The 26,845-nt window shown below is 56.2% G+C and overlaps 1 protein-coding gene across 17 annotated transcripts in view; it reads right to left on the bottom strand.

Annotated features, from left to right (window-relative positions):
- Positions 1-1,785: 1,785 nt before the first annotated feature.
- NFASC (neurofascin) overlaps positions 1,786-26,845 on the bottom strand; it is a 183,187-nt gene continuing 158,127 nt past the window's right edge. For 8 of the 17 annotated variants that reach the window (XM_043568390.1, XM_043568398.1, XM_043568392.1 and 5 more), the window contains 6 exons: positions 25,353-25,586; positions 21,799-21,915; positions 20,384-20,536; positions 13,726-13,857; positions 11,594-11,663; positions 1,786-8,088 (listed from right to left, as the gene is read on the bottom strand). In XM_043568390.1, the coding sequence (XP_043424325.1) occupies positions 7,857-8,088; positions 11,594-11,663; positions 13,726-13,857; positions 20,384-20,536; positions 21,799-21,915; positions 25,353-25,586 (938 nt within the window). In that variant the 3' untranslated portion in view covers positions 1,786-7,856. The remainder of the gene's footprint in view (positions 8,089-11,593; positions 11,664-13,725; positions 13,858-20,383; positions 20,537-21,798; positions 21,916-25,352; positions 25,587-26,845) is intronic. The other 9 variants (XM_043568400.1, XM_043568401.1, XM_043568402.1 and 6 more) reach the window with 3 other exon arrangements.

The following is a 26,845-nucleotide window of genomic DNA, read 5'->3' as shown; positions in this document are numbered from 1 at the left end:
TTCTCGTATTCCAAGGAGTGAACAGAGAGGTTCAGGAGGAGCAAGACCCGGAATCTGCCCTTATTTTATTCATTCCCCTGTGAGTGTTTTCACTCTTCCTCCCTCCCTCCCTCCCTCCCTCCCTCCTTTCCTTCCTTCCTTCCTCCCTTCCTTCCTTCCTTTCTCTCCAGCTACTTCCAGGGAAGTGCTTTTTTTGCATGATCCTGATTCACTGCACTCTCCCCCTTTCGCTCTCCTCTCTCCACAAAAACAGCTCCCCACCCTCCTTGGCTCTTCTCTCCCAGAGTTCTGTGGCTCAAGTTATGCAAATTGTTGTGTTGACCCTCAGATCAACTTCCTAGGTGTTCAAAAACGTTTTGGTGCTGGGGTAGCTGGATTTCAGGGACGAGACAGGCTCAGGGTCTCCATGCTGCTGCGCCATCTTTGCAAATAATCAGCCCTCATTTTAATCTAATGAGACAATAGCCCCTCAAGTCACCGTCTGTTCTGAGGACTGGTGGAAGGAGAGTAAACACAGGTGGGATGGAGAGTTACTTGGTTGTGCTTTATCCAGGGGAGCTGGACTTGTAAACCATCAGTTATCTTACTACACGACCAGAACCACCTCCCAGCCCTGCCCACTCTCTAGCCGCCACACCACCCCAAGGAGAGGGAGTTCCAATGTCTGGCAGTCCCTTGCCATTCCAATGTCTGGGGGGTCCCAGGCCTGGGTGATGGGCAGAGGGCCACTCCTCACTGAGAATTAGCACAACTCCCGGCCGGAGAATCAAGAAAGGGGGCGTAGCTGTTGAGCAGTGCCCCTTGACCAACACAGCCCTCTCTGCTTCTTTCCCTCCCCATTTGCTTGTTGATTGAGGTTCCTCTGAGTCTACCGAGGTTTTTGGTTTGTTGTAGGCAGTATTATTCATTATTTCAACAATATTAAATATGCTGGTATTCTCCCATCTAAGGGCAGAGGTGAAGAAAGCTTCACTGCTCCCCTTCTCCCAGCATCCCCAACATGGCACTTCTTTTTTTATTTAAAAATTTTAAGTCTATTTTTTATTTTGAGAGAGAAAGAGAGAGGGAGTGAGAGAATGAACAGGGGAGGGGCAGAGAGAGAGAGAGAGAGAGAGAATCCCACCCAAGCAGGCTCTGTGCTGTCAGCACAGAGCCCCATGTGTGGCTCGATCTCATGAACCGTGAGATCATGACCTGAGCCGAAATCAGGAGTCTGGAGCTGAAATGACTCAGCCGCCCAGGCACCCCCACAACGTGGCACTTCTTTCTTTTTTTAATTTTTATTTATTTATTTTTGAGAGAGACAGACAGAGTGTGAATGGGGGAGGGGCAGAGAGAGAGAGAGGGAGACGCAGAATCCGGAGCAGGTTCCAGGCTCTGAGCTGTCACCATAGAGCCCGACGCCAGGCTTGAACCCACGAACTGTGAGATCGTGACCTCAGCCAAAGTCGGACGCTCAACCGACTGAACCACCCAGGTGCCCCCTTTATTCCAACATGGCTCTTCTTAAATGGTGCGTAAGCACACTACAGTCGTATTGAACCAGGGTGTCTCCACGGCTGTACGCATCGCCACATGAGTCACTGTATATTTAAAGCTCAAATTGTGCCAACAAGTCTTCCAGGGTAAGACCAACTTCAAGATGGGGGCTGGTGTAGCAGATTCCCTAAGTGCGTGCTGTCTGGTGTCCGTGGAAAACCCTTTTGATTCACTCTGTTGTTAATGCCAACACCCCTCTCCCTCTTTCCATTAAGTGTAGAAAATGAACAAATCGTCTGGCCAGAGTCCATTTTGAACAACTTTTATTATACGTTTAGTGTTCTCTATACAAAAGAAATCAGTTGTTTTTTTTTTTTACAGTGATTCAAAAAAAAATTCTGAATAATTTGGCCTTTTCATTGCTCATGCAGTCAGTTTATAAGTCCACGTATTAGATGGTCCTCCACGGCCCGGAAGTCTTCCCTGCTGAAGGTCACGCGTGACACCCTCAGATTCGCATCTGTCGCTGACAATGTCGGTTAATGCAAAATAACTCGCAAAAAGGAAAGAACATGATGTGAGAGGGGTTAAAACAAGGTCTGCCATGGAGAGTTAAATATTTAACCAATGGAAAAGAGATCAATTTGCAGGGGTGCGGGTACGCGGGAAGGCATGGAATCGTTGGGAAAATATATGCCCACCGAAAGGAACAACTTGGAATGGTTGTGGGAGGGGGCGTGCGCTGGGAGAGGCGGGGCAAAAGGTCCTCTGGGGCCAGCGTGGGTTGGGGGGGAGGGCGGGACCAGGACAGAAGGCGGCCACGTCACAGGCGACTGATGCTCAGCTCAGGAGGAGTGTGAGTTGGCAAAGAGCTGGGAGCTGGGCAGAGGGACAACACTGACTGAGGACGTCGAATTTGGAGATCAGAACAAAAGAACAGGGGCAGGGCCATCCAATCGGCATCGTTTTTGAAAAGAAACAGAGTAGGGCACAAAAGTCTGGATTTCTTCTCCCAGATTTTTGTGTTTATTGCTTCACTGAAGTCTTTACATGTGCTGAACTCCGGCCCAGCGGATCCCTTAGCACCCCGTGGCCGAGAGCCGGGCGGAGAGAGTGCCCGAGGGACACAGGATGCTGCGGGCCCCAAGTGTCCTGAAACAAGAGATAACCACTCTAGAGTACAGTCTAGACTTCACAGTGACAAACGCCAGTCAGCTCGTCACTCTCTCCTGGCCTGGGTCGGGCCTTAACGGCGCAGCTGGCTTCACCACAGGCTGCCACAGACTGATCTTGGCCTCAGAAAAATCCTTTGTGTCTTTCACTTTGGGAGGCGTACGGGCAATGCAGAAGTGATAAGAGGTACGGAGAGCGAACCAGCGGGACGGATGTTAAGTTACACCTCTATTTCCAAGGAGGCAGCTGCGGTGAGATGAAGGAACCCTGGACAAGGAGTCAGAAGGCCTGAGTTCAAGCCCTACCCTCACCCTGATTTACCAGCCATGTGACCTTGGGCCAGCGCCTTCCCGTCCCTGGATTTTAGTGTCCTTGTCTGTACAATGAGTCATTCCCATTAGATCAGCTCTGTGATTCCTTTGCATGCTGAAATCTGAAGCTACCAAAACTACACACCTTGGGACCTACTTTGTCGCCACCCTCATCATTCCAGAACTTCTATTTAATGCTAACATGTTGATAGAGGTGCGCTGATTTGGGGTGTGGCTTGAGACACTGTCTGGTGGGGTCTTGTGGCTTCCCTGCATGGTTGTCCTTTCCCGCTGATCCTTCTCTGAACCTGTCTCAGGAAGGCTGTTCTCAACAAGGGGGAGAAGGAAGTGTGCTGGCCTGGCTTGGGCTGAACGGGCCAGCGACAGCTGGAAGGTTGGTCTAAACTCCCATGGGATGGACCGTGCCTGGTGTAAGGGATGGGGCTGCCCAGGAGGTCGGCTCTGCCCAGGGCACGCACGGTCTACTCCTGACATTTCAAGGTTTTTCATTCATTCATTTGACTCCTCTGATTTTTTTTTTTTTTTTTGAAATCAGGGACCTCCCTACATGCTTCTCCTAAGCCACCATGCAAAGCTCCACCAGGATCCTCCAGGTGATTTCTTCCTAGCAGAGCTGTGTGTGTTCGGCAGGGGCTGCAGGAGTGGTGAGCACAAGGTGTCACCAAGGGGGAGCAGGCCCTGTGCCAGCCTCCAGTGCCCTCCCACTGAGAAGTGACTCTCTGGCACCGGCCCTGCTGACCGAGAGCCTGGGGAGCCCCACCTCTTCTGTGTTAGTCAAGCAGCCTTGCAAAGACTGAGGCAAAGTGTTCCACTGCTTCCGTCCTGTGGGCTGTTTGTGACTCTCTGTGGCTTGGATCTGGTCCTGCAAGGGGCTCCAGGAGCCTTAAAGAGCCGCTGCCCATACTGCTTCTGGGGAAGGTGCCCTCTCCTTTGGGTCAGACGCCTTCTCAATTCTGCCTGCAGGAATCACCCAAACGGGGTCCAACCTGGGCGGCCCCCCTCCCCCTGCCCTGAGCGTCGATCGTACCCACACTTCACATCTCATCTCAAGCGGGCCAGGGTGTGAACTCACGCTAAGGCAATGTCATAATCCATAGCGTTCCCTCCGAAAGTGCCACCTTGCTCTGTGCGCGCGCCAGGCGTGGGCATGCCCGGGCGTGGCTGCTGGGTGTGCGCAGGGCAGGCGGTCCCCTCAGCTGGACCATCCACAAAAAGACTCAGATCTGTTTCCGGCCCTTTTCTCAGGCTGCGTTCAGGGCGACTACGAAAGCCGTATCCGGCCGGCCCAGGTTGCAGATACCCCTTGCAGGGTGAACGGTGTTGGCACTGGCTGCTTCTTGGACAGGTGGACACTTCTCCAGACGTTGGGACTTGCCAGGAGGGGGGTGGACCAGATGCCTCCAACCTCCCAGGGCAAAGACCAATGGAACGGGAAAGAGCTAGTCTGGTTTTCCCTTAACCTAACCGTAACCATCTCCTCAAAGCAAGGTAAGGAAAGGTGGGTCCCCTTCACCCGAACCCAGGCGAGGTGGGAGGCAGCTGTCCCCCGGCCCTGCAACGTGCCTCCTCCGGCACTGGCCGCCCTGCCCCTTCAGGTGGGCCCTTGCCCCTTGGTGGGGACAGGTATTTAAAGGCGGGACTAAATATGGGAGACGGCGGCACCAAAATTACAGACAAGTCAAGCAACTTGCCCCCAAGGGCAGCTCAAAGAGGCTCGGGAAGCGCTACTGGTCCTGAACCCCACCCTGTGGTCTCTGACCATCCTGGTCCTGAGGTCTACGTGGTCCCCAGGGCCATGCGCTCTCTCTGAAGCTTCTCCCTTTGAGCCTGGAGCCGCCAGTGGCTTAAGCAGTCGTCATGCTCCAGATCAGTGCCCACTGTGGACTGTCAGCCCTGTGAGGCGGGCGCTGCCCCCGACTATTCACCATGGTACCCTCTCCAGGTCTCGGAGCCCAGCTCAGACTGGATGTTCGAGACTACCTGGAGCCCACGAACGGACACACGAGGAAGGCCACAGCTCCTGTGGCCGAGCACTGCAGGTGGGACGGCAGCTCAGGAGGTGGGACTTCCAGGGTCGCTGCAAGATGACCCACACTTCCTCTGCCCCCCACCCCCAATAGCCAGGCAGGCGGAAGCACCGTGGAAGCACTGCCTCGTGGTTGGTACGTTTGCAGGTGGTCGCTCGAGAGCCCCGGCTGGCAGGGAGCGCTGGGCCACACTGCCTTCCTGCTGAGCTGGGTGGGCTCCACTCTGGGCTCCCTCTTCCCGCGAGGGCTGCTCCCTAACCCTGCAATCCACACGCCTCAGTATCTCTGCCTGGGGAGAACGGGTTCCCGGGGCTCAGGCTGGCTCTTGCCTGCCGGGAGGGCTGTGACGGGCGGCAGTGCGGGCAGCGTTCAGTATTCCCAGCACGACAGCCTCTCAAAGCGGCTGCTGGCCCTGCCTTCCTACGCGGAGGGGGATGGCTCAGAGCTGGTGGGACACAAACGAGGAGCGGACAGCTAAGGGAATCCTCTCTCCCCAAGACCCCGTGGCAGCACAAGCCCTTCTGCGGTCACCGGCTGTGCGGCAGTCACGGGACATCGCACGGTCCTCCCGCCCTACAGGCCTGCTTTCGGTGCAACATGGAATGAGGGCCTGAGAAACGGGCTAGTCTGCTCAGATCCAGAGTGTTTTCTGGAAAGGCTTGTCTTTGAATTCAGTTCGCAGGCACTCTTCCCTGACGTTCCCTTGAGGGACTCTGGGCAGACGCTGCAGGCATGCCCCGCTGTATCCTGGCAGGTGACAGAGGAAAGCCAGGGGAGGGGGCCCCTGAGCTCACTCCTAGCCCCCCGTTATTCACCCTGTCCCCTTTCACCACGAGAGGGCTGCCCCCCGGGCTCCTAGGCTGCAAGCCTGGCCACGGCCTGGGCCAAAGGACAGTTACTTGCCCTCGGGTTCAAATAGCATAATTGGCTCAGCTCTAGGCTATGATTTCTCACCCGCGGACAGAGTGTGTATGTCTATGGGCTTGACCCTCACTGACTGCTTATTAAGTGATGCAAGCAGTGCTAATACCTTTGTGGCTTGAACGTGTGGCAGACGATGGTTTAATAAGTTCTCTGAAGGACACAGCCCTGTTCCTGCCCAGGCTGCCCCCCCGGCAAGCAGCTGGAGGCTCTAATCGGACGCTGTGCGTGTGGCCATTCTTAGGGGTCAGCCTCACCCTCCCGAAACCGACTCTAGCTGCAGCCACAGTTACCGGGCTGCTCTTAGGCTCAAGATCTCTCTCTGAGGCTAGGTACCTTTGGTTTCAAAAAACGGATTAGGTGGGGAGGACGAAGGCAGAGCCTTCGGTCTCTGAGAACTGCGGTCCGCGAGGGTCTCCATCTGGGGCCACGGGTGGCAGGGCACGTGTCGAGCGGCTGCTTCTGGTTCTGCTGTGATGCTCGCATAGGCCGCCCCGGTCTCCTTGAGACAGACGTTGCTGGAGGCTTCAAGGCTGGCAGGGAGGGGCTGGGAACTGCAGGGCCGGAATCAGAGCTGCATAAGGCATACGAAGGGCGCGGAGTCCCCAGGCCAGGCTCTACAGCACTGTCAGCGCGGTGTTCCCGCGGGCTCTCCTGATATGTAAATACCCCAAGGAAAGGACACACTAGTTCAGTCTCAGGGGCAGCCGGGCCCCATCCACGCACCGTGTAAAACACCGGTTTCAGCATCGTACAGAATTGAGCGAGATGCTATCTGCTAGAGGCGAAAGGGGGAGCACCACCTGCCACCCCCAAACACCCCAGCAAAGCTTTTGCGTCACGTGGTCCCATCTCTGCGAGGACAGCGGTGGAGATCCCCGACCGGGTGGCGGGGGGCGCCCTCTGCCCTCCACGCAGCGGGCCGGGTCCCCTCTCCCACATCCTGGGTTTCACTGATGGGGAGGAAGGATGTCGAAACCCAGTCCTTTTCTTCTCTCTGGAGGTGAGCCCAGCTCCCCAGGGACTGGACGCCCGATTTCCTTCTGCTTGAGGTACACGGTCACTGGAGTTGAAGTCTTTCCCATCAGCGCCCACTCCTGTTCCTCAAACTCCTTCTTCAGAGTCAGTGCGGTCCTTGTCTTGGATGCTCTGGAGGAAGGGGCAGGGTGAGAGCAAGGAGCAAGAGGTAAGCCCACCTCCCAAGTGACCCAGAGCGAGGCGAGGCGGCCTGCCCACTCTCTCCCTGCCAAAAATACTGTCATTTTCCAGAAAGGAGCCAAGCCCAGCTCAGCAACTGACAAGGCCAAGGCGAACGGGTTGGGGGCAAGGGGAGGCATATGGCGAGAAAGGCATCCTTCGGAAATACATTGGCCCAGTGGTGGTTTGAATACTACAGCTTTTCTGTCTGTTCTTTTACAGATCGATCCTTCTGCCTCTCTGGGGGAGAATCCACCCATTCTTTCCTCATCCAGGGACATTTGTTCACCAGGAAAAGAAAATGGAGACGCTGGGTCTGGGAGGGGAGGCGGGGAAGATGCACAAAGCAAAAACAAAGACAACGCAAAGGGTCGTAACCAACAGAAACTGGTGAGTGTGTATGCCAAGGTCAAGGGCGGGTAGTGGGGGTGGAAGGCTCAAGGTGGCTGTGAAGCTGAGCAAAGGACTGGGGTCCCTCCAGCTGAGCTTAGCCAGGACTCTAGCTCTCCCACACGGTGGCACCTCGGGGGTGCAGGGGGGGTCAGCGGGAGGGGGCTTGTGGTTGGCTGGGTGGTCACTGGTCCTCACAGCTTGGCAGACCCCCACGTGGTACCCTTGTCCCTGAAGGTGGTGGCGGCTGTGTGGTAGGTCTGTAGTGGCTTCATCTCCCCCTCTCCCCTCCTCCCACTTGCAAAGTAGTGGCTGTGCCCTGGGCGGAGGGGCTCCATCAGGCCAGAGAATAGATGGCGTTGACAGGTGATGTGGCCTCCGAACTTTCATTGCCCTCTGTCTCCTCCTTGTCCTTTTTGACCGTGTACTGGCCGATGAAGGAGCCGTCCTCATTGAACTGCCCCTCGCCACCCTCGCCATAGTCCACCAGGCTGTCGTCACTCTCCTGTTGCTTGATGGTGCCGTCCAGGGACGTCTGGCTGCCCTGCAGGGGCTTGTTGTCCTCGTCACTGGCCAGAGAGAGACAGAGAATCAGGGCCTGGCCCAGCCCAGTGCGGCTTAAACCCACGCGGGGCGGAACAGGGCCGCTGGCCTCTTGCCAAGCCTATGTACTACACAGCTCAGGGAGGGTAGGACCTCAGAGGTCATCAGTCAACTCCCCCCGGCCCTCCCCTGCCTGGCTGGTTGACAGAAGGGAGCCCGAGGCCTGGAGAGGACAGGCGTCTTCCCCAAGCTGAGGCGACAAGTTGGTGCAGAGCTGGGCCTGGAGCCCACACTTTCTTTCTTTCTTTCTTTCTTTCTTTTTTTGCCGGGGATTATGATTTTAATTTAAAAAAAAAATTTTTTTTTTCAACATTTATTTATTTTTGGGACAGAGAGAGACAGAGCATGAATGGGGGAGGGGCAGAGAGAGAGGGAGACACAGAATCGGAAACAGGCTCCAGGCTCTGAGCCATCAGCCCAGAGCCTGACGCGGGGCTCGAACTCACAGACCGCGAGATCGTGACCTGGCTGAAGTCGGACGCTTAACCGACTGCGCCACCCAGGCGCCCCATGATTTTAATTTTTTATGGAGCCCACACTTCTGGACTCCTGGTCTCTTCAGGAGGCTGCGCTACTCTCTGGGGTAGGAGTGGGCAGAGGACAGCCACCCCAGAGCGAGGAGAGTTGTGTGCTTGTCAGACCAGGCAGGGCCAGAAGGGTCAAGGAGCTGGGGCCACAGTCGCATGTGCGTCACTGCGTGGCTCTGTGGTCTTGGGAAAGCCTTTCCTCTCACTGGGCCTTAGTCTCTCCATCAAGAGGGGCTGAACTAGCTTTGACGCTCTGTGATCTGTGTGGCTCTGTCTAGAAAGGCTCTGTCCTTGACAAGAAAGCAATGGGCCGGGGCCACTGAGAAACAAACCTCTCCCTGCCTCTGCCCTTCTCGTCTTGGTGTGGTTTCTGTCGGCTCTCTGGTTTACCAGCGAGCAGATGCTCTTGCCTGGGGGCAAGCGAAAGAGGGTGCAACGCGGGGAGGGAGGGGCATGCACACGAGCGTGTGTTGCCAGCAACTTGAGACAAAGCCCCGTGAGTCTCAGGGGGTCCTGCCCAGCCTCCTTGGAGGCCCCCGGGTCCTGCCCCTCAGCCCCTCCTGGGCAAGGGGAGCTGGCAGGCTGGGGGCTAAAGTGGCATCTCTACCTGCTGGGATGCCTGCTGTGCCCCGCCCCCCCCGGAAGTGAGACACCCCCAGCAGCCAGTATCTGCTCAAGCGCCACATCCCCTCCCTTGGCTGCAAAACTCTCTGCCCTTTTGGCTCGGAGGGGGTCCAGGTGCTGCTGGCTGCACTTCAGAGGGGAGACGGCCCCCCTGCAGGAGGCAGCCGGGCCACCAGCGGGAATCTGGGTCCCGGCAGGCGGGACCACAGCGGTGCCAGGCGGTATGGGCAGACACACAACGTCCCCTCCCTGGCCCCCGGGCCACGCTTAGCCCTTTCTGGACGTGTGTGGAAACAACCGGCTGAGTTGCCATTATAGTCGGCACTGCGTGTTGGCTTCTAACGGCAGTGCTGGGCAGGGACAGCTGTCAGGGGAGGGTCTGGAGCCAGAGCCTGAACTGGGTGTTAGTAGATGGAAAGCTACTAGCCCGCTCCCTCTTGTGCCCCATTAACTCCGCCTTCGTTCTCCGATGGCAGCGCTACGGGAGAGGCAGTCCTAGTAAGGCAGGCAGGTCTCTAGGGCTAACCTGAGTCTCGATGGGGAGCGGGGCTCACGTTTTGAAATGAGCAGCTTCTAATTACTGGGTTCTTGCCCCATTCACTGACCTTTTTCACATGTACTCCTTCCTAGGAGCGTGGGGATTGTGTCTATGTGCTTCTAGGGGATGCCAGGGACCTAAGCCAAATGCGGCCAATGGCCCGGCTCGGGTGGGAGGCAGAGGGAGGGGTCCTCGGTGTGTCAGATTCTTGTGGAGAATGAGGATCTCAAGCTGGGAAGAAAGACCTCTTCTACGGGAAACTCGAAAGGAACCAGGATGACGGGGGGGGGCCCTAGACACCTGTCCGCCCATCTTCCCCGAGACCCTGGAGAAACAGGTGGGCACACAAGGCGCAGAGAAGCAGACCCACCAGAGAGGTGCTTCACTGCTGAGCCCAAACCGAGGCGCGTGTGTGCGTGGTGTGTGGGCCCGTGGATGCATCCGTGTGTGTATATCCAGCCTCAGTGTGGGTGGGCCAGGGGAGCGGGTGGGGAGAAGGCAGGTGTTCTTGCCCAACAGCTTTGGTGTCTGGGGGAGGAGAGGCGCCTGAGGAAGCAGCTTCTCATAGCACAGGTTGCCTGGCCCTGAATACGAGGAGGGCCTCACCCCTCTTCTATGGCTGCGCTGAGGGTCTGGGGGAGGGAAGTTCCATGTCCTTCAGAACTGATGGCCAGGGAATAGCTCTCAGCCCCTGGGGAAGATGGGCCCCAGCAGGGGTGCTGAGGACAGTCAGGGGAGGGGCCTCTCGTGTTTGCCCTCTTAAGAGGCTCTTGGAGATGTCGGGACTGGATGGATGGACGTACGTAAGCGTCCAGATGGACTCCTGGGTGGGCAGTGTCTTTGCCGCCCGTTGAGTTGACTCTGCCTGTCCGGCTGCTGCTGAGCACAGTGGCGGAGGCCGAGGATAGGATAAGGAGAGGTCAGGGGAAGGCGGGGTGATGTCACCCCAGGGAGTAACAGGGTGGGGGTGGGGAAGCAGGGCTCCGATCAGAGCATTTCCTTCCGCCCACCTTGGTCTGGGAATGAGACTCCAGGACCCGCCCAGCATCTTTCCTTAACTCAACATACATTTGCCATCAAAAGGGAGATTACAACTTTGTTACGCCCGATACGAAGGCCCATCCAGGTCTGAGGGGGGTTGTGATGTTGCCCACTAGCAGTAACTGGAAGTCGGGCCCCTGGCTTCTCCAGCTGTGCCACCAGCTCACTGGGTGGCAGATGTGGGTGGGCGTCCTGGGCAGGTCACTTCCCTGCCTGGGCCTCAGTCCTCTGATTTGAGACGGGCACTGGCCAGAGGCCTCTCCAAGGCCTGTTCGGGGCTAGAGCCCAGAGATATCATTCAAGTTCATGAGGAAAAGGTCTAGAACCTCCCCACCCACCACATCTAACACTACCCCTCATTTCTCACGGAGTTGAGCTCTCAAGACAACGTCCATTCCCCGGGCGGTTGTCTACAGGGTCAGGGTGGGGGTGTGGGCAGAGAGAAAGCCAACAGCTCGTTTCGTAGCAAGGGGGTTCCCAGCACGTGCTCTCGCAGTAAAAAGGTGAAAACATACAAATAAGGAGCTCGAAAAAACCTGAGTTGTGCAGCTGAATGAATGAAATGCTGTTCCTCAAATCAGCGTCGGTCTTGCCTTCAAGGAGGCAGCCGTGTCCGGCACAATCAGGACGAGCAGAGGCCGTCCGAGAGGCAGAAGTGACAGACCAATGGATGACAAGGGGGCAGTGAGGACAGCCGCCTACCCGACGCGGGGGTGACCAGGAGTCAAACAGATCACACACCTGTAGTCGAAGGAGCCATCCTCTTCCTTGGGGTCTTCAGGGCCAAGGGGAACATCCTTCTTTTCTCGCACTTGGTCGGTAAGAGAAGCAAAGACACAGACGCGATGATTATGCCTCTGCTCCTTGGGACCCTGACCGCACGGTCAAGGCACCACCTCTGGGCTCAGCAACACGCTCCCTCTCAACGAGGCGCCATCAATGCCTCCCTCATCCTTCCCTGGCTTCACCGGGTGTCAAGTTCATGGCGCCACTGCTTCCTCATGGCTGCGGTTTCTGCACATCTCCACTGGCAGCTGAAATGTCCTCCCACCTGGCTCCCCACCACCTCTCCGTGGGGTTGGCCACAAACACCCAATGGATGCGACCCTCCCTGGGTCTGCCCTCTATTGTCATAATTTGCGTCTGTCTCTTAAAAGCCCCTAGCAGGGTGCCCTGGGCAGAGGGCAGAGGGCCCTACGCTCCGTACGCACCCTCAGAATGGAAAATGCTTTCACATCTGTGACCTCACTTGTTTGTGCGACTCCCTGTCCCTATACCACCGGTGTGATTTTGTACACACCCCTCCAAGGCCCTGTTTCATGCTGTGACGTTCCTTCTGTGCCCAATGCAGTGTGTTGAGGGACAGATCATCTTTCTTCTGGTGTCCTGAGCACTCAGCACAGAGCCTGGCACACAGTGGACACTTACGCGGATGGCTCTTTATGTATCCTTCCTGAGGTACAGGGCAGGAGAATCGCCCCATTTAAGGAGAGGGAAACTGAGCCCTTGGAAAATGAAGAACATGTCATATAACTAATTAGTAACTGAAAAAAGTCTAGAGTGAAAGCTAGAGCCCAGGCCTCATGGTTCACTCATCTTTCTACTGGACCAGGGCCCTACCCTGTATCTGGAGGGAAGGCAGTAAGCCTTGAGAGCTTTCTGGAATGGAACACTTTCTACATGGGCAAAGGAAGGCTCAGAGTTTATCTGGTGAGTGGGGGGTTGGGGGTGAGCTCAGTAAGGCCGTTCTACTCCCTGACTCTAGAGCTTTCTCTCTTATAGAAGAAAAACAATCCCAACACAGCACAACCAAGTGAAAGAAAACGTCATTTGCCAACGAAGAATTAGAATTTCCTGCCCTTCCTCACAAACAGACATGTGCCTCACTTCAAGGAGATTCTTTAGAATCCTGGGGTCTGAGGGAATGTGGGCAGGGGAAGGAAATAAAAGAATCTTCTCTCTGAGTTGAGTTTTAGGGGGCCCCCGGAGGAGGACTTGTTTAGAGGCCGGGAGAGGCAGGCATTTGGGGAGCACGGGCTGTGCTTTAGGGGGCAGGGAGTAATTTCATTTTGCAGACCAGCAGGATTTTCACTCTCTGGGCCATCCATTATCCTGTCTCCTGTCATCCTACCCACCCCCTCACAGACAGATGGCTTTCTTGCCCCTGTTTGAAAAACAATCAATATTTCCAGAAGCAAGAATGCCAGAGGTCCTTGTCCTTGACCTTGGTTTGTCTGGGCTGGTGGTTCTTGAGGCCCCCAGAAGAGAAATGGCGCTTTGGGACTCTCTGGGAAGCCCAAGGCTCCTTCGGGAACGAGGGAGTCTGTATCACGCAAGCCACCCCTCAGCCTCTGCCTGCCCTTCACGCAGGAGCTCCTGAGCCTCTGTTGGGGTATCTGTCATTACAGCCCAGTGACCGAGAGCCTCACGGGTGTGCTTCTTCCCTCCAGACCCTCCCCTCTCCATTCTCTCTCTCACAGAGAAAATGCCTTTCTTCCTTCCTCCTTCCTTGGGACACAGGATCCTAATGGGATTCAGGTTGAAACAAGTCAATTTGCTAAGCAGATGGATGGTGTGCCAAGGGGAGGGAAGGTCATTCTTAATAGGAGCCAGCGTTCCTTCTAGCCCCTCTTTGGAGCTGCCTGGACCACGCCGTCTGCCCACCTTGGGCGAGCTTAATTAACTCAAGTGCTCTCCGGCACCTCTCAGATGCACAGACCAGGCAGGAGGACTGTACGTCCGAGCTCGGCAGGGGTTGGGCTCACGGGGAGAACAGAACCCCCCTCCCCCCCGAACCCGGCAGGGGACCCGGCGGCTCCCTGGAAAGCCTGCCGGCCCCACCCCCCCAAGCCCACTCGCCTGTTACATCTTACCTGGGTACTTGCCACCTCGACTCCTCTTGATGAAACAGACAATGAGCAGGATCAGCACCAGGAGGGCGATGGCGCACATGAGCCCGATGAACCAGCCCTGGGTGGCGATGTCCGCCTGGTTGTTGGTGTAAGCTGGTGGGGGAGGGAGGGCCGGAAGCAAACACGTGAATGATTTCCCACGGGAGAAGGTGAGGAGGGGAAGGTGAGGGAAGAACGGCTATTTCACGTCGATGTTCCTCCTGGAGCCTTACGCTACCACCTAGCAGCCCTCTGGCCCAAACTACCCCACAACAGGGACAAAGAGAAAATAATTAAAGAGCCAAGGTCAGAAGGTCAGAAAAGAGGCACAGGAAAGGGGTAGAGGGAGCAGAATAAGCAGCAGAAGGCTGAACAGGTCCTTCAGGAAGGGAAAGTGTCCTAAGGACGGGGCATGGCGTTCTTGCAACCCAGACGGCTGGTCACAGCCCGGTGGGGACTGAGGGAAGGCCGGGATCGGCCCCGGAGGTACCATTCTCCGCGGACGAGCTTGGGGTGAGGAAACGGGACTCTGCTACCCACCAGGGAACGGGGGCCATGGTTAACATGGCAAAAGCCTGTCAGAAGAACACCTTCGAAGGCCTGCACAGGCACAGAACGGCAACCTTTCCCACCAACCTGGCCCCAAAGCCAACCGGGCTTCTGGGCAGTGGGTCTGGGCAGGGTGTGGCTCCAGGATGCCCCGTGCCTTCTCACGCTCCCCCAACTGGATCGGGCGCTCCCTGACAGCAGAGACAATTCCTGTGCGGGTACCCGGATGGGCTGAGGGCACGGCGGGGGCCGGGGCCGTGCCTTCAGCGTCCAGCCACTTGCAAGCCATTTCCAACGCGTGGAGGTCCCCCCCGCCCCCGCCCCCAATCGCCATGACAACGAGTCCCTCTCTGTCCCTTCCCAGTGCTCGTGAAGACATGTCCCCGTGTGGGCTGACCCCTTCACAATCCAAGGGGCACTTGGGTGGGCCAAGAGGACAGCAGTTCAGGTGTCCTCTGCAGGTATTCTGGATGACCCAACGGTTGGCATGAGGGTTTGGGAAGGGGTGTGGTGTGGGCAAAACCCACTCACCCTACTCCTTTCTGTGGATTCGAGAACAGCAGCGGCTCCCAGCCTGCCACGGAAACCGAGACTTGGGAGGAGCGGCAGGATCCAAGCAACTGAGCCAACTCAAAGTAGCCCCGGGACCAGCCTGGTGAGCCGAGGGGCGTCTCACAGAGCCAGGTGACAGCAGGGTCCCAGAGAGCCCATGGAGCCCCGGGCCAAGGCACGGGACCTCCTCCTGGGGACGAGCACGAGGAACAGAGGGGGTGACCAGGAGCCCTCATGCTCCAGGGTCTCCATCACATGCTTTTTTGTGGGGGAGGGGTCTGGGTGCGATCCTACCCTTTGCTCTTCCTGGGCACAGAAACTGTCTTTAGAGCCTTCTCTGTGCCTGGGCAAGGGAATGCACCAAGAAGAGGGTGGACAAATGGGGCACGAAATACGTGCTTTCGTGCTCTCTGTGCTCTGGCTGCCCTGGCGTGATTACCCGATCTGTGTATGTTGTGCGGGGATGGCCCATCCCTCCCACCCCTACCCCTGCAGGCTGTTCCATGAAAGGTGCTAGAGAGATCCTCCCCAAGCCCCTCAGAGGAGCAAACCACTTCCTTGCTTCAACCCTCCAATGCTTCCCATTGTTACTGGGTGAAAAGCTAGATTTCTGTCCTGTCCTGGCAGGCCCCACCCGAGCTGGCCCCGGACATTTCTCCAGTCCGGTCTTCTACCCTCACTCCTCTAGCCACACTGGCCACTCATGTCCCTACCTCAGGGCCTTGGCATCTGCCGCTCTTTCTTCAGACGGCTGCCTCGGCAAATGTCACCTCCTCTTAGAAAGGCCTTCCCAGACCTTCACAGCTAAAGCCAAAGCCCCCTCCCCCAACCAGCCACTCGGGTTTCTCTCTCTCACAGCACCTGTTCCCACCGGATACGGTCCCACTATCACAGTGCACACTCGGAAGCACCTCCTGTGGGCTAGTCACGGCTCTGAGTACGTCTCCACCCAGCATCTAATTCGATCCTCACAATCCCATCAGGTAGGCTTTATTAGCTCTATTTTACCGACGAGAAAACTAAGGCACAGAGATTTTACGTGATTTGCTCAAGGCAAAGAGCTCGTAAGCTACGTGTTCCTCGACTGGGCCTTCGCTGCTGCCCGCCCATCTCTCCATCCCCCTCTCACCATCCTCCCACACTGCTCCTCCCTCTCCCCGCTGCCCCACGCTACCCTCTCCCTGGGTGGGCGGCTTTTCCCCTTCCACTCGGGTGACCACCGAAACCTCAGAGTCTCCACAGCTGTCCCTTCCTCCATGGCACTGGTGGCAGCTCTCCCTTCCTGGGTGGCTCAGTCCTAGAAGGACGTCAAGCCCTCCAGCATCTTTCTCTTTGCTGCCTCCTCCCCTCTGCTCTTAAATACAGCGAAGCTTCCAGCATCTTAAAAGAAAAACCCTAGAGGCAGCCGCCAGTCTTTTCAGCTCTAGCGCAGGCACTGTCCTTTTACAGGTGAACTTCACCTTGCACGGTCTCCAGTTCCTGTCACCATCTTTCTCTGATCCCGACGGGAAAACCTCAAGCCCCTCTCTACTCAGTCCTTCAACTGCTATCGTGGAGTGGGTCTTTCCCCAAACGACCTCTACGGCCTTGGCTCCTCCCCTCACCTGTCCTCCGGTCCTGACTTTCCAACGGGCGATCCCTTTGTTCACCTCGCATTGTCCCTCCAGCCAGTGCTGCAGCTGTAAGCCCAGTGCTCCCAGCTAACATCCTCCCAACATCTCCTCCGGTGCTCTGTCTGCTTGACACATTGTGTATTATGCTCCCGGAACACCTTTGTCATGCCTGGCCTTCCGGGCACTTGGTTCTTCCCCTCCCTGCATCTCCCCCTCCCCCCCCCCCCACACCCATGCCCTTCTTGCTCTCTACCTTTCCACATTCCACCCCACCTTCCCGAATCTCCCACTCCTCCGGCTTACAGCAATCCCAGAATTCACCCCTGTCTACTTCACGAAATGTAATACTCAGTTGCTCTGTTTCCTGGGTCCTGATTTCCAACTATACTATTCAAGGCTTGAGAACAGGGGAGTCTTTGAGCCCCCCTGGGGCTTAGCACGATGCTGGTCACATAACAAGTAGGCGGTGAACACTTACGAATGATCAGTTTAATCCTAACTTAATATGGTTAGCTTGGGATACCGACCGGGGTCACTGGGAAATTGGCTTGGCCATGCACCACACCCCGAGTCTGGATGGTGGTGCCTGTCCTTTGCAGAGCATTCGGTTCGTAGGTGTGCAGTGACCTGTTTGCTCCCCAACAAGCCACCTCCACGAGCCTCTTGGGAGAGAAGGTCACAATTCCAGGGAGAGTGGCCACACGGGCAAAGAATTTTCTGTGAGGTTTGGACACAGAAGCCTGTTCAAATCCAAGTGGGTTTTGTAACTATGAGTAGTGCTGGATGTTAATTAAATTTTTTGTGGAGGTCATTTTGCAGTATATACATATATCCTATCATTATATTGTACGCCTGAAACGAATACGATGTTACATGCCAACGATATCTCAGGAAGAACCCAAACCCAAACCCAAACCCGAACCAAATGGGATCTGGGGTAAGGTGGGTTCAACTGGACCCCATCAAAATGATTTAGTTTCTCAAGTACCGAGAGCAATTTAGGACCAGATGATCTCACGGAGGACGTGACCCGACAGAGTGGACTCTGAGAGACGGAAGGCACTGTAGGGAGGTTTCAGGGTATTACATTTGGCCGCCGACACCATTCTTAATCGATCTGTTCAACGTGTTTCAAGATTCCTAATGGACACAGTAATGACAACGTTCAAAGACCAGGGTGTGCTTACACTCACCACCTTTCGCTGGAACAGGGAGCCAGAACAGCACCTGCTCATCCGGCCCACAACGTCTGGCCAACTCAGGTCCAAGTGCCTCTGACTCTAGACCAGAGGCCATATTTCGTGTGCCTTCCACACCACACCCTACAAGACTGCTCAGAAATGGGCCATTCGTCTGCAAGACAGGCAGTTCTCACGACTCAAAGGCCAGTCACTCAACGTCCGCAGAAGAATTACATTTCACAAACAGGGGGAGGTGAGCAAATAGAACAGGGGCAGACTTCCTTCAAATGCGCTTAGGCTTAGCTGCTCTTAGTTAAGGACCATCCGATGCCTCTGTATCACCACCGTGCCCCATCCCGGGTTTCTTCCAAACACAGCAGGAAACTGACCACAGTGAGGTCCCCTAATGTCCCTCCTCCCACTTTCCTGAGGTCTGAGGCAGTCTGCTGTCTGTCCCACTGGCCCACTGTCAGCACCTGGGTGCTGCCACCTTGCCCCACCCTGCTGACCCCAGCCGACCCCAGGACAGAAGAGCTCATGAGCCCCTTAGAGCCCAGGACTATGTGTGTGTGGCCCCTTGGGTCTCTTTGGCTTTAAAAGCTTCAAGGAGGTGATTAACTTTCCATGTGGGATCTTTCCAGTGAGGGTCAGGGAACCAGTTAGCATTCCTCGTGGTTTCCTTCTATTTCCCCCCTGAACCACTGCTGCGTGTCTGGGTCTGTGGACTAAAGTGATGGCCTGTGGTCACCTAAATGACCAGTGGTCAGACCCAGAGATGCTCATAAACTCTTGCTTTGATGAGACCCTGGGACCTAGGGAATCGTGTGAAGTTGGCTTTGGACTCCACCCGCAGGATACACAGTGTGCGTTTTCGAAGAATCCGGACACACACAGGCACACACAAATTTGAGAAAAGGAACATATTTCCTTTCCCTGTGTGGTTTGCACATAGTAATTTCTAGCCAGCAAGTGAGGTAAGCGAACAATATGTACTCAGAGCCCGGGTCACAAAACCGCCCGCCCTGGCGTGCACCCGGAGGAGTCTGGGAAAACTCACTCTGAAAGCAATCTATCAGGATCAGTCTCTCCAGACCAACCACAGGAAAAGAGAGAAGAACACTGAGTCAATGTTCAGAAGTGTATTATCCATCATCTTTTTTTTTTTCTCCCCGTACCGCATGTTTGATACCTAGAGGCAGACTGGGACATCCCTGAGGGCGGGCACTGGCCCTTTTCTCCCTGGTTCTTTCTCTTCAGCCCTCACTCTCAGCCCCAGGACTTAGTCCCGGGAGAAGTCTAGAAGCAGACTGCACTGGCTTTCGTAGCCTTCCCTAGGAGGCGGCTCCAGGCTCGAATCTTATCTGTGCCTCCTGCCTCTGTGCTGGACTCAAGTTGATAAGCAAAATTAAACACACGCGCCGATGAGCAACAGCTTGAGACCCCGACTGGGTCGGGCAGAGCCCAGCCACCTGCTCTACTTGGTCAACTGTCCAGTTCCCTTGCCTGGCTCCCAAGCTGGCCTGGCCCCTCGCTCAGACATCCTGCCTGAGTTGGCTGGGCTAGCCTCAAGCAGGCAGCCGGACTCAAGACTCCCTGAGCCTTGACAGCATGAACGTGGGCAGGATAGGCCGGAGGCATGGGGAGGAGGTTGGAACGTCCAGACCAGGAGGGACCAGGCTAGAAGGGGTGGAGTGAGACATTTATACAATTGGGTGGTGAATCTCAAGATGCAGGCTACCACGATCAGCCTGGCCACAGGAAGAGTAATGAATAACGGAGTCAACATTCATAAGGTCATATGAATCGTTGTGTGTTTCCCCCCACCCCCGCCATGCTCATATCTCCTAACCTGCACCTGATTAGGACATCCTGGGGGCAGGACCTGGTCCCTTTCTCTCTTTGCCTCTTTCCCCCCACCCTCACCCTTTGCCTCAGGGCTTAGCACGGCCACCTGCCCGGCTGACCGTGAAGATACACACAAACAGATGAGCAGGTGGCCTCAAGTCTCCAGACTGCCTGCCCGCCCAGACCTGATACCATTTACTGAGCCCCTAGTGGCCTGTTCATTTGGCACACTGAGGTTGCTTCTCTAGCCACAGCCGAAGTCCCTTTCGAGCCAGGACTATCCTCCTCCTGGAGAGCTCCTTCCTCTTCCCCAGCATGACAGAAAGTCAACTACCTTTAAGCCATGGCAAACTGGGGACAAAAAAACTAAACCAGGATAAAGCCCCGAACAATTCGTGTCACACACCTTGGAACTTTTTTTTTTAAACAGATGACAGTGGCAGGGCAGTGACACACATGCCGATCCTGGGAAGATTTCTGGGTCAAGACCCTTGGGTGGCCCTACCCCTTAATTCCACGTCCTGCGCGCACAGGGCAGGCTGCTCTGCACTCCGGCAGCCCCCAGACCCACTCGCAGCGCCCACGATCGCACACACACCAAGCCCTCGTGTTGCCGCCACAGCCAGGGGGCCAGGCGGCCTCCTCTGTCCTCGGTTCCTTCTGACTCCCCCCGCGTCGCCACAGGGTCAGAAGGGCACTCTCCACTTCCGCTGTGCATGCACTCTGGCTCCTCCTGGCTTTCTGGGAGCTGCGGACTGCCTAAGAGCTGAGACACGCCATGCAAGGTGGGGAATGGGTGGGATGAGTCTTCTTTCCAAGGAGAAGAGACAAGCAGGAAGCTGAGGATGGAATGAGATGCCCCATGCTTGCAGGGGACGGCCAGGCCAGATCGCCTCTCACCTGTACTGGTCATAAAGGTGATGACGGTACTGCTGATGCCCTCGTTGTCCCGGGAATAAACGCGCAACGTGTATGTCATCCCGGGATAGAGGTCTGTCAGCTGTATAGGCTGGGCCTGGGCCTTAACAGGGACAGTTTTTTTCGTATGGTTGCCTGGGGAACAGAAACCTCAGTCAGCCTAGGGCCAGGCAGGAGGAGCTGGGGAGGCAGTGCTTAGGGTCCTGGTCACCTGTCAAAGGCAGAAGCGTGGGGGATGGGGCCGGGCCATCGCGCAGACTAGGAGGTCACCAGGCAGCGCCACCAGCCCTTCCACGCGACGCCGACTCTCCTACGTGACGGCCCTTCAGCCAACGGCACTATTCTTTCTCAAGCCGCCTTCCCCCACTACAGCCTTGGCACTAAACGTGATGACCTACTTCCTGCTCCTACAGAGCATGTCAGTCAATGCTCTGTTGTCCTGGGGGTGACAAACTTCCCGCGTGGGAGCTTTCTGGTGAGGCTCGGAGAGCCAGTTAGCATCCCTCATGGTAACTGGAGGGGAGGCAGGACTCCAGTCCTTGGCTCTCACTCCTGGCTTCACCTCTCATTTCTTGCTGTGTGGAGAATCCACACCTCAGGACAAGGGAGCGCCCTTGTTATCGGGGTGTAGGGCGAACGGTGGTTATAGGAAGCTGAAATAGTAAGGGCCAAACTAGGGATGAGAGTCGGTGGATGTGAACCCTTCCGACCACGGAGAACTAAGACTTGGCTTTGCTCGTTCCTTAGAGATTTTCTGGCTGAATTAGCTGGTTTAGTTGCTAGACAGCAACGTGGTGGGGCTGAGTCCTCAGGAACAGGGGCCTTCTCTCAAAGAAGGAGATATCTTGACCACCCTCTACAACGTAATGAATATGACCCTTGATCCCAAGATCCAATAAAGAGTGAACAGCTCAGCTCAAGCCACCGGCTCTCTGCGACAAGCGACCCTGGTCTGTGCCTTGGACCGTAGGGCACTGGCATCCCTCTGTGAGCAAAACACAGTGGTACCCAAAGTCTGAACTGAACTAGTGAAGAAACCAGAAACCAGACACTAGTGGATTCTGAGCTAAGGAAAGCCGCACAGAGTGAGCTTTGGCTCTTATGGGGGCTGTTCGGAACCCTCATCCTGGGCAGGAAACGGACGAAGGGCCCCGCTACCCGGGTCCTCCCCAGCGCATGCAACCCTAGACCTCCACTAATGGCTTCGGAAGCCCTCTTCCTTCTCCTTCGACTGCTGTTCCCACCCCACTGCCGCCTGAGTGCGTATCGATTTCATTAAGTCATAATTAAGCCGGGCTAACAGGCCCCTCTGAGCCTGGGGGAGTTCACAGGATCTCTTTAATGGCATCTACGCTACCCACCGCAGCTGCCGCCGTGCCCCGCTCAGCAATGCTTACTGTCGATGTACTCAACCACAAAGTCAGTTCCGGGCCCGAAATTGTGCTTCCAGGTGATGTTGGCCCATTTACTGTTGGGGAGGACCGTGACGTTCCATATGGACTGCCTGTCGGGGGCTGGTGGGCAGGTTAGAAGAGGGGTTAGTGATGAGGAGACAGGCAGCTCCGGAGACACACGCGTGCACACACACATGCACACACACACATACACACGCGTGCGCGGCTCGGAAGGGGAAGAGTCAGAAGTGGCTGTGCAGGGGGCCCGACAGCGCTCCAAGCTGCAGCCTTGGTGGCCAGGCCAGAGGTCGCCATCCAGGTACGAGCGGGCGCAGACAGGAGGACCTGTATGTGAGGGAGAGCTGGAAACTGTGTGTCCACACAGGTGGGGGTAGGAATGAAAGAAGGGGTCTCGATCCATGCCATGGGAGGCTCGGACCTGGGCTCTTTCCCTTTTTTGATCCTTTGTCATGGGTTGGAATGGTGCAGTAAAACCCGGACGCTGGGCAAAGCTCCCCTGGCCATCCTACAGACAGAGGGGCAAAGAGGTGCCAGCCCCTCTCCCTTCAGCTACAGACACTCTACAGGAAGGAGAGCAGGATCTTTAGAAACCCCTCAAGAGTCGTGATGTGTAGAAAGTTCAGGACCAAACGTGGGAAAGCCTTACAGGGCTCCTGAACCGGGAGAACGGTAATGCAGACAGGTGATTCGGGGGTCCCTGGGTCAGCACGATCCTGGATTGTGTGGCACATGGCCTCAGATTGTTTAAGGGGACTTGGGGTCAACAACCCCAGGGTCCCAAGTAGAGACAGCATGAGCCCCTCCTCTCCCTCTCATGGGCTAGGTGGGAACCAAAGAAGAGAACTCCTTCTTGGCCCCCAATCCCCAGCGTTTGAGACGCCAGAAGAATCCAATTTTTTTTGGCTCCTCAGCACTAAATTGTCTTTCAGGCTTGATCTCCATGCAGTACGGAAGACATTAATTATCTAGTTCCTATGAGCTGGGAGCCACTTTATCAAAGCCACCGCACTGTCTGAAACCATAGCCTGTGGACAGGAGAGTGGCACTAATCTTCAAACGTAATCATTTTTCAAGAGTCCCAGCAGTCTGATTACCCCATTTCCCGGCAAAGATTTAATAGTGGAGTACTAGCATGAAGCCTTGTATTTCAAAGACTTTACAAGTGTGGCTCCTGTATATTTTATTAGCATGCAAGGGGGCACTGTCACTAACTCACTTGTCAAATATAAATGAATAGAGTACATTGGTGATGCATTTATTCATTATCCATTTGACATGTGACTGAGTCTGCAGGGCTGGGGAAGCGATAAAAGATCTCCTGGTCTTTACTTCAAAGGGGGTGCCTTCTCTACTACAACCTTGTCAGTTGCGGGTTGCCCCAGGTGAATGATTCATGTCAGGTGAGGGGCCAAGAAAGAGATTCCACCGATGGCACCACAGGGCATTCTCCATGGGGAGGGCAGAAGATAGGCTTCTTTACTTATCTGCCAGGTGTTTCCACTGTACTGGCGGCTTTAAGCCACCCCAAATCCCAGCTCCTTGGAATCTCACGACTCTTGCTAGTGGGAATGAATTATGAGAACTCATGATTTGGGAACTTGAGCTTCTTCTTCCTCAGCTCTGGGGCCTGGAAATAGCCAGAGAATTTGGGTTTACACAGTTTGGCCACCAATACAATAACTGACCCAAATCTGACTCTCGTAAAGGGCGTGGAGACTGGGGCATGACTGGAGCAGAATGACACAGAGGTGGGAGCTGGGGGAAGGCAGTGCCGCTGCTAAAGAACTGAAAAGCTCAGAGAGGAAGACCAAGAAGGAGAGCTATCAATTACTATAAAACACAAAAAGCGTGAGAGGAAGCATGGATTGTTCTGCGGGCTCCCAGAAAGGGAGAATTAGGGGGTATCCCCTGAAATCTGAAAGAGACAAGTTAAGGCCAAATAAAAAGCCCCGTTTCACCCTAAAGGAAAGGAAATTCAGGAAACATTGGGTCCTAAGATATAAGACATGAAAAAGCTGAAAGACGGTTAAAAAAGTCGTGGCTGGCAGAACCACTCTCCTGTACTGAGGCAAGTGAGGATGTTTGCGGGGTGTCCCCAGGCTCTAAAGATAAATTCAGGGGCACAGGCAGGTCCTCTGCGGCGTCTTGGACAGTTAGAAGTCGCGTGTGAGCGTCAATGGGGCTAGTCCTATGTGGCAGCAAGGCCGATCTTTCCAGAGGGCAGTAACTCTGCTGGGAGGCAAGGTCCAGTCCCCTACTTCCTTCTCTGTGCATCTGTTCTGTGACCTCCAAGCATTCACGGGGACACAGGGCCCTGCTAGCATGCAAAGATGCCTCATCGTGGCCCCAAAGAACACCCGACACCAAACTACCGGTGGGAGCTTCTGATGGCCTGCCAGGCTTCTGCTCAGCCAACGTCTTCCTAAAGTCCGTATTGTTTCAATTCTGGATATTGTATCTTTAAAGCAAATCCGTGCCTTCAAGGCCTGAGGAACACCGTGTCCCCGATGTATCACTCGCCTCCCCTTTGGGCTCACGTAATTGAATTAAAGACAATACTCACAGGGTGCATTAAGCCTCCACCCTCATTCAGGTGCTGAGCCGTGAGGCCTCGGAAGGTAAAGGGACTTGCCCAGGATGCAGAGGGGTCTACAGTCCTACAGCTGCTGGCGGAGGGCTCTGGATGCCTCCTGCGTCCCCTGCCAGCTGCATCACACTGATTTTATAGCTGGCCCGTGGGCTCTGTGAACTAGAGGCCCTCCCCTGGATGGTAATGAGAGTGTTTGATGCTTGGTTCTTAGAGGGACAGCTAAATTGCCCAGGAGTTCTCCTCATGCTGGAAGGACAGAGTTTCCTGGCCTGGCTGCACACGGGACAGCACATTTTCTGGGCTCAGCAGCCAGCCCTGGAATCAATTCTTAACGCTGCGACTCTCCCTTCGGGTGTGCATCTAGGGGCGTGGGCGTTATGGGGCTCCCTGGCAAGGCTCTTTCCCGGAAGCTCTTCTTTTAAAAAAAGGGGGCGGGGGGCAGCCGGAAGCGTGCTTTGCGGGGAGACGATATGAGGGAAGAGCAGGGTTCTGGGAACAGAGCTGCCCGGCAGGGCTGGCCGCTCCCCACGCCTCAGCCGTCTATGTTGCAGGGCTGAATGCGACACGGCCGGGGCAGGAAGCCCTCTCAGGCCAACTATCCGGGGTCAGGCCCGCGCGTCCTCTCTCCCTTCCAGGGTGCTCAGCCCTAAGCTGCTGCTTAGCACGGAGGTGGAGGCGGCCCTCCCATCCGGGACCCGGGGACCCTGCCTGAGGAGCGTGGCCCGCTGTGAACACGGATCTGAGGCTAGAATGGGGGCGTGGAGGGCCGCCCACGGATGGGCCGAGGTGCTCCGTGCCCCCGGGCTACCAGACTGAGACTCCTCGCCACGTGTGCCTTCAAAGTGGAAACAAAGGGCGGTGGTGGCCAACGGCATCCCAGACCCGCCCCCCCCCACGCGGGGAGCCTCCCGCGGAGGGATCGGGGCGCAGGGACAGTGGGCAGTACCGGATTCGGGCATCTTAGTCCCGGAGGTGGTGGCGGGAGGCCTCTCCGTGGTGGCGGCGGCGGCGGCAGTGGTTGTAGTTGTGGCGGCGGTGGTGGTGGTGGCGATGGTGGTAGGTGCGACACCTGGGATGGTGGGGACTGTGGTGGCTTCGGTGGTGGCAGCGGTGGCAGTAGCGTCAGTACTGCTCACAGCGCCCGTCGCACCCACCGGAGTCGGGGGCAACGTGGGAGGAGCTGGGAGGGAAATGTAAAACAGCCGAGTCCGGTTGGTTCGGGCGTCCCCGGCCTGGCCTCGCGGCCCCCGCGTGCAAGGCAGGCAGCCCGGTGGGGAGACGGGGCTCGGTACCCGGGAGCCCCCGCAAGCGTGACGGACCGGGTCAGAGGATCACGGGGAGAGAACACAGCCATGGGCGAGGAAGAGAATGAAGCCCCGTGCGTGTTTCATTTTCTTCGCATGGTCTGTGTGGCTCAAAGCGCCCAGCATGCACCCGGCCGAGGGTGAGGGTGAGGATGGCGATGGGAAAGGACCCGCACCGAGTCCCTCCGGCCCCAGGCACGGCTTGGGGTCCCAGGCCAGCGCCACCCAGACACAGGCCAGGCAGCAGCCCTGGAGCTCCAGGCTTGGAGGGGGGCAGGTGGCCGGCTGTGTCCCGCAGGAGCACCGGGACGACTCCCATTCCCAACCATCCGCTCCCAAATTCCCCTTTCTCATGGCTGCTCGAGTTCTGACACCCCCAAACCCAACCAGAGAGAGAACAATCCCCACTCTGTAGGTCGGCCTCCCGGCGTGGCCGGCGTCTCCTGTCTCACTGTCCACCCCTCCCCAGGCACTCAGCTCTAGTCCATGGCCCTGCCTCTCCTCCCTTCTTCTCTGCCCAGTGATAGTCCTCCCGAACGTGTAGTAACTCCTCTCCTCCCAGCACATTTGGGTTTCCCCTTCACATCAGGACGTGGGTGGGACACTAATGCTGCCACAGCATAGTCTGTGCTTGGTAGATGGAGAAATCCCAGGACGCAAGCGAGATACGTTTGTGGGTTTCTTTTTTGCATAAATCTGCAGGGGATTGGTTCAGATCTCTGCTCGCTCTCACACCTTCGTCTCCCATCCGAAGCTACCCTCGACGCTGGTCAGCCCCAGGGGACTAGGTCTGTCTACGTGACCTCGCTTCCATAGGCTTGCTTTCCTTCTACAGGAGGATCATGGCAGCTACCAAAGGGCTGTCCTGCGACCCTCTCGTTCCAATATTGCCAAAGCCGAGGTGTGAGAATGATGGGGGCAAATCAGAGACAGAGCCCCGTCTCCTCTTGCCATCTCCTGTAATCTGATCAGGGTCGACTTTATGGGGCAGAACGCAGGGATGTTAAGATATAAGACACTTGTAACTCCGGAGGAATAGCGACATCCCAGCCCTATCTCTAAATCTCTAGAAGTTTAGGAAGAAAATAAGCTCACTGCCCGGGGTGGGGCCAGGGCAGGGAGGGAGCCAGAGAGA

The sequence above is a fragment of the Prionailurus bengalensis genome, chromosome E4 (assembly GCF_016509475.1).
Source record: "Prionailurus bengalensis isolate Pbe53 chromosome E4, Fcat_Pben_1.1_paternal_pri, whole genome shotgun sequence".
NCBI classification, from domain to species: domain Eukaryota; kingdom Metazoa; phylum Chordata; class Mammalia; order Carnivora; family Felidae; genus Prionailurus; species Prionailurus bengalensis.
The sequence above is the reverse complement of the archived record's forward strand: the minus strand, read 5'-3'. Positions and strand labels throughout refer to the sequence as shown.